We start from the raw sequence: 12,437 nt of genomic DNA, 5'->3' as shown, positions 1-12,437 counted from the left end.
AAATATTCATACCTTTTCACATTTTCTCAAATACACAAACTTTAGCTTCACTTGTTGTGTTTTATGTGATAGGCCAGTATGAAGTAGTGGTTAACTGTGAAATTTTTTTTTGTTTTTTTACAAAAAAATATAAAATGGGGTGCGTTACTTTTTAGCCCTCCTACATATCCATCCGTCCATCCATCCATCCATCCATCCATCCATCCATCCATCCATCCATCCATCCATCCATCCATCCATCCACCGATCCACCGTCCATACCTGTGGCGCCGCCATCTTGGATGGGTCTCCCCTAATCAAGGCTGGCAAAGGAGCCGAGGAGAGCAAACCCAGAGGGAGCAACTTTGCCCGTATTTTCTGCAGTTTAGGGTTACAATAACCGGCGATAACTACTGAAAGTAGACCACACGGTGCAGATCACCATTTTGCGCTGAGCTTGGCTCTGAAGAAGAGTTTTTATTTGGTGAGAACAATGCAGAAACCCAACAGATGGGCCATCATTTTATGTTTATTAATTTGTTATCGCTGTATTTCACAAATTAAGGCTGAATCAAGTTGCCAAATTAAGTACCCTGGAGATGCAAGGTACCATCACATGCAAGAAGCTGTGCAACAAAGTTGTTTCTCAAGGGTCTTAAGCTCCAGCCCTAGTTTCAAGCAGGGTAGTGTAAATATGTTGTTTAAACAACATATTTCAGCATGAAAACATGTTTTTTCATGTATGACATAACCACATCTCTGCCGTTTGTAACAAACCAAACCGTTTGAAAATTGGGTAAAAAGTCATGGAGTTATGATTTATTTTAGTTGGGCAAACAGCTTCCTAAGTACAAATAAATGCACTGGGGTCGCGTGAGAGACCCATCCAAAATGGCGTCCGCGCTGAAACGTCAGCTCCAGTAGCCAGTGCCAGGCCATGGGGCGTCTACCTATATAATGTCTATGGGTGCCAATCTCCAGTGGTCATTGGACGAGAGGCGGGTCACACCCTGGACAGGTCACCAGTCCATCACAGGCCCCTCCTACTTTGTAAAACTGTGTTTTTGCTGCTGTTCCAGCTGCAGGTCTTCTGGGGTATGTCTCTAGCAGCTTTAAACATCTAGAAACATATAAATTTCCACCATTCCTCTTTGCAGATAAATTAAGCCTTAGCTAGATTAAATGGGGAGTGTATCTCCCCATACATGTTGAAGTCTTGTCAAATATTATCTTATAGATTCAGATCTGGACTTTAACTAGGCCATTGTCCGATGCTTTGACCTAAACCATTCCACTGTAGCTCTGGCTAATTGTTTAGGGTCGTTATCCTGCAAGAAGGTGAACGTCCAGCCCAGTCAGGATCTAGGGTGACCTTGTTTTTAGATACTTACACCTTACCTGTGCTAATTCTCAGTTAACCAGATTATGTTATCCATACATCTGACCAACCTCTCTTTCGCTGCTGAAGAGAAGCATCCCCACACCATGATCCTGCCACCACTATGTTTCACTGCTGGGGTTGATCCCTGCTAGTTTCCCCGCTTCACAAAATGCTTTCCATGTAGCCATAAAGGCTTTTTTTTTTTTTTTTTGGTCTTATCTCACCAGAGCACCTTCCTCTATCATGCTGGAGCAAGTGTGTGAATATTTTTACTAGGCAATGAAAGCGTTCATACAGGTTGACTTCATATCTGTTTTTTTTGTGTGCCTCACCCTCGTGCTGTGTGTTGTGTTGACTTTCCTCCCCGCCTGCCTGTTGTTTTTGTTTTTCTGAGGCGACGGTGCTTTTATTCCTTGCCTCCGTCTGTCTTTACCGCAGCCGACCAGGGACAGAAATAGGCTCGTGGAAAAAAAAAAAGCAGCTTTATGGCTTTCCTCCACACATGTTTGGAGTCTCTTTGAGAGGGAGCTCAGGCTGGCTAATGAGAGGTTATAGTTGGAGGAGAGAGGGCCATCCTTTCCATCACAGGTCCTCCTGCAACCCCCCCCCCCCCCACTCTCCCCCGCATTTACGGCGTGTTTTTCCTAAAGTTTGCCGTGGAAAATGTGATGCAAGTCTGTCCTACCAGGGGGGGGGGTTGTTGACGTGTTTTGGCCATGCAAAGTGAAGCAATGCCACCACTCTCCACAGAGGTTCAGCTGGACACAGACCTGGAAAAAGAAAACGAAACAAGCGGTGGCAGGATGTATGTTCAACAGTGAACCATTCCATCAGTTTCCTGCTTTTCTTGCTTTAAATATGATTTGACTTTACCTTTACCACCAGAAGCAGTGGGTCCATAAATGTTTAGGTTATTGTTTCTATTTCAAAACCAAAAGAAGAGAAACATTTCATTTTACTTTACTATATTCTGTTATTTTCAGGTACTAATCGTCGCCAACACAAGACTTTGTTCACGCGTTTCTGCTCTGTTTCTCACTGCCGTTTCTTTCTGTGTGTGGAAAAGCTTGGCGTCATGGCGGAGGGGGAGGAGGCGATGAGCCAGGACGACTGGAAGGAGAGGTGTACGGTTCTGGAGGCGCTGCTGCTGAAGTTCAGGGTCCAGATCGTTAAGATTCGGGAGCTCACCGCTGACAAGGTTGGTTCAGGGCAAGCCGACGTCTGAGAATGCGCTGCCGAGACTCCTCGCTGTCCCCGATGGTTCTTCCTGGCATTAATGAGGGAGTTTTGCTCCCTGCTTATCCCACCCCTAGGTTTAATACTTTGTGCAACTCCGATTTGGGAGTTTGACAGTAGTTCATCTTCTAGAAGGAGTCCAAGTGTTGGAGCATCCAGAAAAGAGGGATCTTTCACTGTTTTCTCTTCTCACCCCACATCTTTTATAAAGGATTTAGTCATAAAGGCCATTAGTAGCTATGAGAGACTGTTCATTTTGTGTCTGGTGAAGAATCTTTGTGATTTAATCACAGGTTTCGTGTAATTTTCCCAACAAAGACCCAATGGTCACCAATGCTTTCAGTTTTCTGACTGAGACTACTAGATTTTCCTTTAAAAATCTCCTGGTATATCAAATAGTTTATGATAGTAAGGTTCCCGGGGTCTTTTGAAGAGAAGCCGTACCAGAGCATCACAGGTCCTCCGCTGTCCATATTTATATTCATCATTATTTGTGTGTTTGTCCCTGAAACGTTCAGTCTTGGCCTCATCTTAAAGCACACAGATCCAGTTTAAGTGCCGATGGAGATGACTAAACTCCACATGTTGATGTTTGTGATGGTAGGAGAGACATAGCAATGTGTTGACATGGCTCCCAAACTACAAGTTGCCATGTAGATTTCACGAAACTAGTGTAATCTGTATAATCTGATCCTATCGGTATAATATGATTTAATTTGACTTTGGAGAGTGCCTTAAGATGACATCTTTCATAAATCGGCGCTATATAAATAAAATTGAATTGAATTGACTGTAGATGGCTTCTAATGGTTGTTTTGGAAACTTACTGACATCAAGGTTGTTCTTACTGCTTCAGATCTCTAATAATGAGTTTAGGGATTATTTTATACCTTTGTTACCATCCTCATCACTGTGTGTAGTGGCAAGATAACCGATCCTTTGTAAGATAAACTCCCCCAGCCTTGTCTGGGATCGTTTCGGCTGGTTTAAAGTCTTCAATCAGTGTTCTGACAGTAGATATGGGTAAGTTTATACTGGTAGCTATATCCTAACTTATGAAGAACAACCCTGCCTCACTCGAAAGCGATGTTATTTTGTCTTTCCCAGTTTAAACAGTGGCTTAGAAACCACAATGATACATGCAGCAACTAGACCTTTGGTTTAGGCAGAACTTTCAGCCTGGGTTTCTGAGTGGGTTGAGTATCCCTCATCTTGCATGGGTACACATGGAAACTCCCTCTTTTCATAATTCTTTTGTACTTTCATCTGGTTATCTATAGGATTCCGACTCTTCCCACAACCCAAGCGTGAAATTGATCCATTGACGCTGAAGAAGTGATGCGACTCGTGCAAACACTGACTGTATTGTTTGACAGACGATCTCTCGGAAAATATGGCCACTGCATCCAAAAAAAAAAAAAAAAAAAAAAAAAAAAAAACCTCCCCCGTAGGGACAGGAAGGGATCCAAATTCAGAAAGGGAGCTCATGGCATGTCAGCTGGGCACAGACCTGCCCGTCCCTCTCAGCCGGCTCTGTCTGGGCCGGCCCAAACTGCTCCGTGGCCTAGATTTGAAGCTGCTCTCCGGGGATGCTGATTAGAGCTCTAATGTAAACACCAGGCTGACCGCGGGGCTTGGCCATGCATTGCATGATGGGATTGACCCAGCTCCAGTCAATTACAGAGCCCTACTGGAGCCCCGCTGGTCAGCAAAACAAGTCTCCCAGATAGACTTGGTGGGTTTGTTCGTCCCACACGTCAAACGCTCTGCTTCTACTGCCGCATAATTTGGTCATATCGTCTAATATTAACAGACTTATGGTGTCGGTCCTGAAACAGTGTCTTCTTCTTCAGGGGGTTTTCTCTCTGATTGTGTTTATATCATAGCTTTAAAGAGCAGCTAAGGTAAAGCAAGAAAAAAAAAGCCAAAATATGAAGAGATGTTTGACTGAGAAGTATCATAGCTCATGAGAAAGTGAACATTTATGGTAAAGGGATCCGCATGTGAACTCAGAGGGTTTGATCTAAATCTGACATTGAATATCAGTAATCCCTCAGTCTTTCCTGCAAATGGGAGATCACTGATTTAACTTGCCGGCTTTGGAGGTCAGTCAGAGTTCAGTAGACTTAAAAAAAAAACACATGGGAACCCAAGCTGGGGGCCATAAATGCAACAGCACCTTACAACCTAAAACTTCATAACTTCATCTTTTGTTAGGATTTGATGTGATGAGCACTACATAGCTAATAACTGTGAAGTAAAATAAAAATATAGCATGGTTTTCAAAGGTGGTGTTCATTTCTATTGGCCCCCTATACTCTGATCCCCCTAAATAAAATCTGGTTCCATAAATTGCCTTAAGAGGCGACCAAGTCTGACCGGGTTTCCTTTACTTTTAGTATAAATACAGTATTAGGGAACAAACAGCATCATGAAGACCAAGGATCACAGCAGACAGGTCAGCGACAACGTAAGTCCTGTTGTTACTGTGGAGGAGCTGCAAAGATCCATGGCTCAGGTGGGAGAATCTGCTGACAGGGCAGCTAAGAACCCCATGATGACCCTGGAAGGGCTGCACAGATCCACAGCTCGGGTAATTGGGAAGAAGAATGTCATTTTTGAAGAAAAGCCATAAGAAGTGATGTAGAAAACACTGAAAAACATGCGCAGGACGGTAGGATTAGACCGCAATATAACTTTTTAGCCTAAACACTAAACGTGGCAAAAAAAAAAACAAGAACACTGCGCATCACCCTGAAAACACCATCCACACAGTCAGATATCGTGGGGCCAGCTTCATGTTGCGACGATGCGATTCCTTAGCAGGGAAAGGGAAGCTGGTCAGAGCTGATGGGAAGATGGACAAAGCTAAATCCAGGTCAATCCTGAAAGAAAAGGCAGCAAAATACTTAAGACTGGGGCAGAGGTTCATCTACCAGGAGGACAAACAGCCCCAAACGTCTAGGCAGACCTACAGTGACACGGTCTAGTGAATTAATGTGTTACAATGACCTGGTCATAGTCCAGAACTTTATCCAACTAAGATAACAGCAAGACTTGACAAACTATTTCATGCTAATTTGACTGAGCTATTTGGGGAAAATTCCCGTCTTACAGCTGTTATCATAGTGAAACCGGGTCTGAAAGGAATTTAACTCAAATGTAACTAAAATGCACACCACATACAGATTTTAAACTGTAAAAAAAATATTGAAGCTTTATATCGTTTTCCTTCCACTTTAATTGATTCACTACTTTGTGTCAGCCTGTTACATAAAATCCTGATAAAATACAATAGGAGATTGTGGTTGTAGTGTGAAAGAAAATGTTAAAAAACGTGCAGGAATGCAAACATTTAGTCAAATTATTAAAGTGTTTGTTTGCTGTCAGTAGTATAAATGATCGTTTTATCCCAGGTAAGTTTCAGCATGTTCGTCATTATCAACAAACCTCGAGATGAGATTATCATCTAAACAGATGTAGCAGTCGTTGTGAAGGGTAATGGTGTAACTCAGCTAAATTACATTTTGCTTGTTTTCTGTCAAATTGTCGCGCTCTAGCAACATTTTTGCCGTAAAACGATCACCTACAAGAAGACTAGTTTCAAGAGTCCTGCAGATCCCAAAAGGTCTGCTGAGAAGCTCTGTAGAAACCAGTCAGGTTTGAGTAAAACTGGCAAACTGCTTTAATAGCAGAAATGTCTAAAAAAGCCAGCTTTAGTGGCTTCAAGAGTCAGGGTAAGAAATGAGGTAAAGGGAGTATTGTGTGGGGAGCGAGCAGCCCTGGGGAGGAAATACCCGCTTTAGTAAATATTATGTGAATGTGTGTGTAATATACAGGAAGTGGGTTTGCAGGCTGAAGCAGTCAGTTATTCTGGGAGCGCAGCATGCAGGTCGGTTCCTATCTAAACCCTTTTACCTCGGATTTTTGCACAAGAATGAAAACGCGCGTTGTGCATGCGTGGGTCGCAGCTGATTGGGAGGCTTGTTAGTTTTGTCCGACGGGGCCCTGCAGCAGGAACAGAGGGCCACACATTTTTCTGGAGAGACCATGTGTGTTACATTCACTGTGCCTTGGTCATTTTTACCCCCATGCATCATCGTTTGAGATGTTTATTGGTTGATTTTTACCTGTTTTACCAAGCACCCAACCCTGAATTATGCCATTCAAGGAATGAACCAGAGCAACTTGGTACAGAACCAAGTTTATATTCGATATATGCACTTTATTACTAACAAGTGGACAAACTTGTTACACTTAAGACACATTTAAAGAAACGCCTGAACTTTATTATTTCTGCTCCATATATTTCCAAATTTTTTTTCTTCTGGTACGATATGGCTAGATGAAACATCAACCTTTACACAAACAATTTCTAATTTTTTTGCTACAAAATTAGCTATATATAAACAAATCCAGGACAAAGTTATTTCCTTTGTAATACATTAAAACTATACCAACAAAATTATATGTAATACTTGCGTCTTATACTTGGCTATGGAACAAAAAAACAAAAAACAAAAAAAAAGACAACAGGTTTCTTTTTATGAACCATAGTGTCATGATCTGGCCCCTGGCAGTGAAGCTCATACCACAACCTGTTTCCTATTCCTCCTAAGACGGTGCCAGATTATTGAAAGCTTTTGCAAGTAGATGGTCAGCGGCCCTTTCATGCCTGATCTTCACGTCTTGACCACGTTTCACGTTCCCTGGATTTTCCTACCTTTCCCTCCTCTTGTTGGACTTCCACCAATCTTCTGATTTCTGGACCCCGACTGGTATATGTACCACAACAGGAGCCTTGTGTAGCCCCTGGATTCCTCTGCCCTGTTTGCACTTCCGTGTATGACCCGAGCCTGTTCCCCAGACTTGAATCTAGCCCCAGCCATCCTGCTTGACATCTCTGCAGAGAGTAAAGGTTGGTTTATGCTTGACGCGCGTACGTTCTGCCCAGAAATGAGACGTGCAGACACAACATCTGCAGGATTTATGCTCCATGCGTCTTTTTCTCTGAATTAGCACTATTTTTCTAGCCTCTAGATGGCGGCGTTGTGCTCCTACAGCAAGCATACAACACCCACTACATGCAGAAGTAGAAAGCACAGTTGTTTTCAATACTTTAAAGCCTTACTGTCTTCCAAGAGTGACGGCGATTAATCTCCAGGATTTGTTAACAATTTGTTGATCATGAGGCTCTTTATGGGCCAAATCATAAAGATCATGCTCATCCACCATTTTGTTTCTGTGTTGGACCGTCCGCAGAGTTAGGAATTTTCCTAGGAGCGCCAAGCAGAAACTTTTGGCCGCACGAAGAGCCGTGGGAGCCAAAATGGCCTCGCGGATGCGTCAAGCATAAATAAACCAGGCTTAAGCCAGCCTTCATCACTGCTAGGTCTCCAGCTTGCTCTTGCAGAGGCTCCTTGTCCGTCACCAGTTCTTGTTATAATAAACCCTTTAAACGCAACACGGCATCTGGCTTGAATTTTAGGCCTGTTCATAATCTATGTGCACTTAGATTATGGTTAAAGTCCCTGAATTTAAAGGGGCAAACCTTATCATGGCGTGATTTTCTGTGTCTACAGTGGTTTATGAAGCAGGTCAGATCAAATATATAATTCATTTCTGTTTTTATTTTATTTTGTTTTTGTTTGGGTTTTTGTTAGAAAAAAAGGTTATTTCGAGCTTGATTATAGTGGAAATTAATTAGTTTGGGTGTGTGGACTTTGCACTCTGGGGGGATTTGACAGAAAACTGAGAGTCCTGAAGCAGTGGAGGACACGCTGGCTGAAAATGGCAACATAGAAATTGAGAAACATTTAAAGAAGGAAGTTAAAGGGTGCATGAAAGTATCTGACTCTTAAATATGGTGCAATAAGAGGTGGAATGGGTAATCAGACAATAGGGAAAAATAAATCTGCTTAATTATGAGATCTTGTTGTGGATTTGTCTATGAAATAGAGGTGACCCGTGGTATAGGGCAGCTTAAAAGAGATGTCAGAATTCTGACTTTAATCTCAATGATCTGACTTTTTAAATCACAGACAATTGATAATTCTGACAAAAATATTCTGAATTCTGAGATTAAAGTCAGAATTTAAAAAAAAACCTTAAAATCAAAAATCAAAATTCTGAGGAAAAAGTTTAAATTCAAAGATTAAAGTTACGATTCTGAGAACAAAATTCTGAATTCAAAGATTAAAGTAACAATTCTAAGCAAAGAAAGTTAGAATTCTGGGATTAAAGTCAGAATTTTTAGAATTTTTTTCTCTATGAACTCCCCAAAGATTGAACATTAATGATCCGAGAATTCACCCTTGAGGTACTACTTAGATGCAAGCCATTTTGCAAGAAATTAAGAAAGTGTCCCGCTAGCATCTGCTTTGATTTTGTCTGGAGCTTCCCAGTCAGCTCAACACAGCCACATATGGTTAATTTACCCTTTTTTCTACCCTCAGCACAACTTTTACGTTCCTACATCCGTCCTGATCTCTGTTGGCTCTTCGTTTTATGCCGTCTGAGTGAAAGTAGTTTGTTCTAGAACGGGCGATGTTCTCCAACGCGTGTCGGTGAGCGTCTGTGCATCACCTCTGCTTGGTGAATATTTAACGTGCGTAGCAGCGTGTGGGTGACGGCCCACAGAGGGAGGCTTTGTGAGCTGGCTGCCTGGCCTGCAGGGTGTAGTTCAGGGAGAGGTTGGCTGAACTGCAGCAGTTGTGGAATTTCAGGAATGGCAGGCCACGCTGGATTTTGGGTCTGAAGGGAGGATTGACTGCGTAGGTGAGCACAGTGGAGGTGGAAGGGGGGGGGGGGTGTTATCTTGGCTGTGCACAAGGACTTAATGTGGCAAAAATTCATTCAAGTGCCAATTTAAACTTCTCCACCTCAGCGTCAGTCTGAAGCTTGAGGCCCCCGGTGTGGCACCCAGACTGAGGGAAACAAATAGGCAGATGACAACCATAATCGTGGCCCTACTGGTTGCTCTCACATCTTTGTGTGTTGTCCGTATGGGACGATGTGTGTGGACTCCAGCTGGAGCCTCCAGCTCACATGCCCTGTAATTGACAGGATGTTTTAGTGCCAGATGCTAAATGTGCTGCTGAAGGAGGCAGATGTGGCTTTTAAGTTGTGGTCGAGCGGCGGATCTAAATACGGCAGACAGAGCCTCTGTTTGTGGGTGTCAAAAGTTCAGCTTTTAAAAGCAAATGTGTTTTTTTTTATTATTATATAGTTATGTTTTATCTTAAAAAAGCTAACAGAGGAACCTTTTTGGTAGCACCTCAGTAGTCGCTTTCTCTTTCTCGTATCACTGTGGAAAGATTTTGGCCCTATTTCTGTACAACATCGCTTCAGTTCATTGAGGTTTCTGCACAGTTCTCTCAAGATCCCTCCACTGCATTTCAACCAGGGTGAGGTCTGGATTTTCACTGAGATTATCAGCACTTCAGTGAAGCCAAAATGTTAAACCCCTGTGTGAAAAAACTAAGCACACCCAATGGCTCAACAGCTTGTGTCGCCAACTTTAGCAACGATAACCTTCAGGATTAATTTGGCCCTGTCGTATTTCCGTGATCGCTACATTTCATCAGAGTTGTTTCGGGACCACTCCCTCAGGGTTCCTCCTCTGCATTTCAATCAGGTGGAGTTCTGGACTGTGACTGGCCCCTTTGCAACACACCGATTCTCTCCTTTTTGAGTTGATCTGATGCAGATTTGCTGCTACGTTTGACAGCGTTGTCCTGTTGATGACCAACTTTGGGTCAAGCTTCTGCTGTTGGACAGAAGGCCTCACATTTCACCCTACAATAGTTTGGTGTACAGAGGGGTTCATGTTCAGCTCAATGACCGTGAAGCGAGCCCTGATGATCAGCCCTCCATCGCCGTGTTGCACAGTTGGTACGATGCGCTGTGTTTGGTTTTCTTCAAGCATCGTACCGTGCATCATGAAGAAAAGTCATGGTGCAAAAATCTTTTTAAAGAGAACCTTTTTTTCTCCTTCAACCATTCCAACCAAGCCCTTGTTGTTGTTTTTTTGTTGTCTGTGCAGAACACACTTTAAATAGTTTGCAGATATAACCCTTCTAGGATTGATGGTGTCATCGATTGTTTCTCTGAGTCATTGGTGATGTGTTTCCATGTTAACAATAACCCCGTTTACACTACCGTTTTTTAACCGTGCAAAGAACGGTCCGAGCTCGGTAACTGAGATAACTATCGAGTGTAAATGGAACGCAAACTGAACTGAACCGTGCCAGACACAACCGGACCGCGCTAAATCTAGACCAGTTCGATGGGTGGGCTCGGCCCGGTTTATCGGTGGCTCGGTTCGCTGATAACAAAGAGCGCATGAGCAGACCACGTCATCTCCTTAGTCAGCTGACTAATTTTGAGGTTTCAGACATTCATAAAAATACTAGCTTCCTTACTGTGCCACATGGTTTCCAGTGATGATACTGCTTAGCAGTGTGATGAACCTCAACGTCTGTCACTGTTTCCTGCGTCTGTAAATCCTGATTAGACGTTCGTTTGTCTTATCCACGTCCCAAAAGCCGACTCCGTCAAGTAAATTCACCAGAGGTTGCCTTCTTCGCCTGACTCTCCGCAGACACAATTATAACCAAACATAACTTCCTGAATGTTACGGGCGCTGCCATTTTTATTTGCTTGATTCCCTCCGTCAATCCTAGAGAGCAGTAGTACCGTAGATCGTCACTAGGAGGCGAGGAACCGTGCTAGCGTGGTGTGTAAACGGTCGTAAGATCCAAGCTCGGTCCGAAATCGCCATGGATTGGTTAAAAAAGGGTAGTTTTAATGGGGCTATTGTGTTAACAAGCTCTTGGTTGCTCCAGACCAGCAAACTGCCAATCCAGCTGCTGTTAATGAGATAATGTTCCTAAATTTCGCGGAGGAACATTGTGGTTCCTCTTTGTTCTTTACACACTGCCTTTACAGTTTGGCTTCATCTTTGTTTAATAAATGATAAAAGTGTTGAATTTGTCACGCGTTTTTGTGTCTTTTGAGGGGAGATTAAAATCCTTTTTGGACCTGGCAAAGAATCTGATTAATTATAGCATGTCCTTTTAGGTTAAACGTTATACTTTCTTTTTTTTCCATGACTGTACAGCGTATGGTCTTCCTGTTATGAACAGCAGAGGACTTCACATTCATGGTAACTGGGTGGAAAGGGGGGCAGCTGTTTTTAGCCTCAAGGTGTGTGCAGGCAGAGGAGAATGGGATGGCCGTGCTCCAGGTTTCCCTTGGCTCTACTGACTTCCAGAGACCCAGTCAGGCCGGAGGCAGACACACCCTGACCGACATCCTCGCTGTTTCCACTGCCTAACGTTAAACCAGCCGTTTTTCTGTTTGCCATTTTGGATAACTAGAGGAAATGAGAAGAAATCTCTGTAAGGCTAGAAATTCCGTTTGGACTGTTTCCTCGATGAGTTTTGATGGTCTACAATTATTTTATTAGCCAAGCAGACAAATATATCACTGTTGGACTGTTTATTATTTCAAACTCACATTACCACAGAACAGTATAGAGCAGGGGTCACCAACACGGGGCCCGCAGGCACCAAGTAGCCCCCGAGGACCACATGTGGCGTCCACGAGCCTGTTCTAAAAATAGCACAATCCACCAGTGAGCCGCATCTAAAACTTTTGCTATAAAACTATTATTTTATTCCGTTACCCTTCATGTTTATTCACACTTCCATTTATATAGATTAAAAATGGCAATATCTATAACAACAAACAAACATATTTTACTTTATGTAAAATAAACAAAAAAAAAAAATAAAAACAATAAACAAATGTTTATTTTACATAAAGTAAATGTGAATTC

General features: G+C 42.8%; 1 protein-coding gene across 1 annotated transcript in view; it reads left to right on the top strand.

The window, feature by feature from the left end:
* Nucleotides 1-2,425: 2,425 nt before the first annotated feature.
* Nucleotides 2,426-12,437, top strand: part of plekhh2 (pleckstrin homology domain containing, family H (with MyTH4 domain) member 2) — a 45,881-nt gene continuing 35,869 nt past the window's right edge. The window contains exon 1 of the mRNA XM_021316335.2: nt 2,426-2,558. Within this exon, the coding sequence (XP_021172010.2) occupies nt 2,436-2,558 (123 nt within the window). The 5' untranslated portion in view covers nt 2,426-2,435. The remainder of the gene's footprint in view (nt 2,559-12,437) is intronic.

The sequence above is a fragment of the Fundulus heteroclitus genome, chromosome 22 (genome assembly GCF_011125445.2).
Source record: "Fundulus heteroclitus isolate FHET01 chromosome 22, MU-UCD_Fhet_4.1, whole genome shotgun sequence".
NCBI lineage: Eukaryota > Metazoa > Chordata > Actinopteri > Cyprinodontiformes > Fundulidae > Fundulus > Fundulus heteroclitus.
Note: the sequence above shows the minus strand (reverse complement) of the source record. Positions and strands in the feature narration are given on the sequence as shown.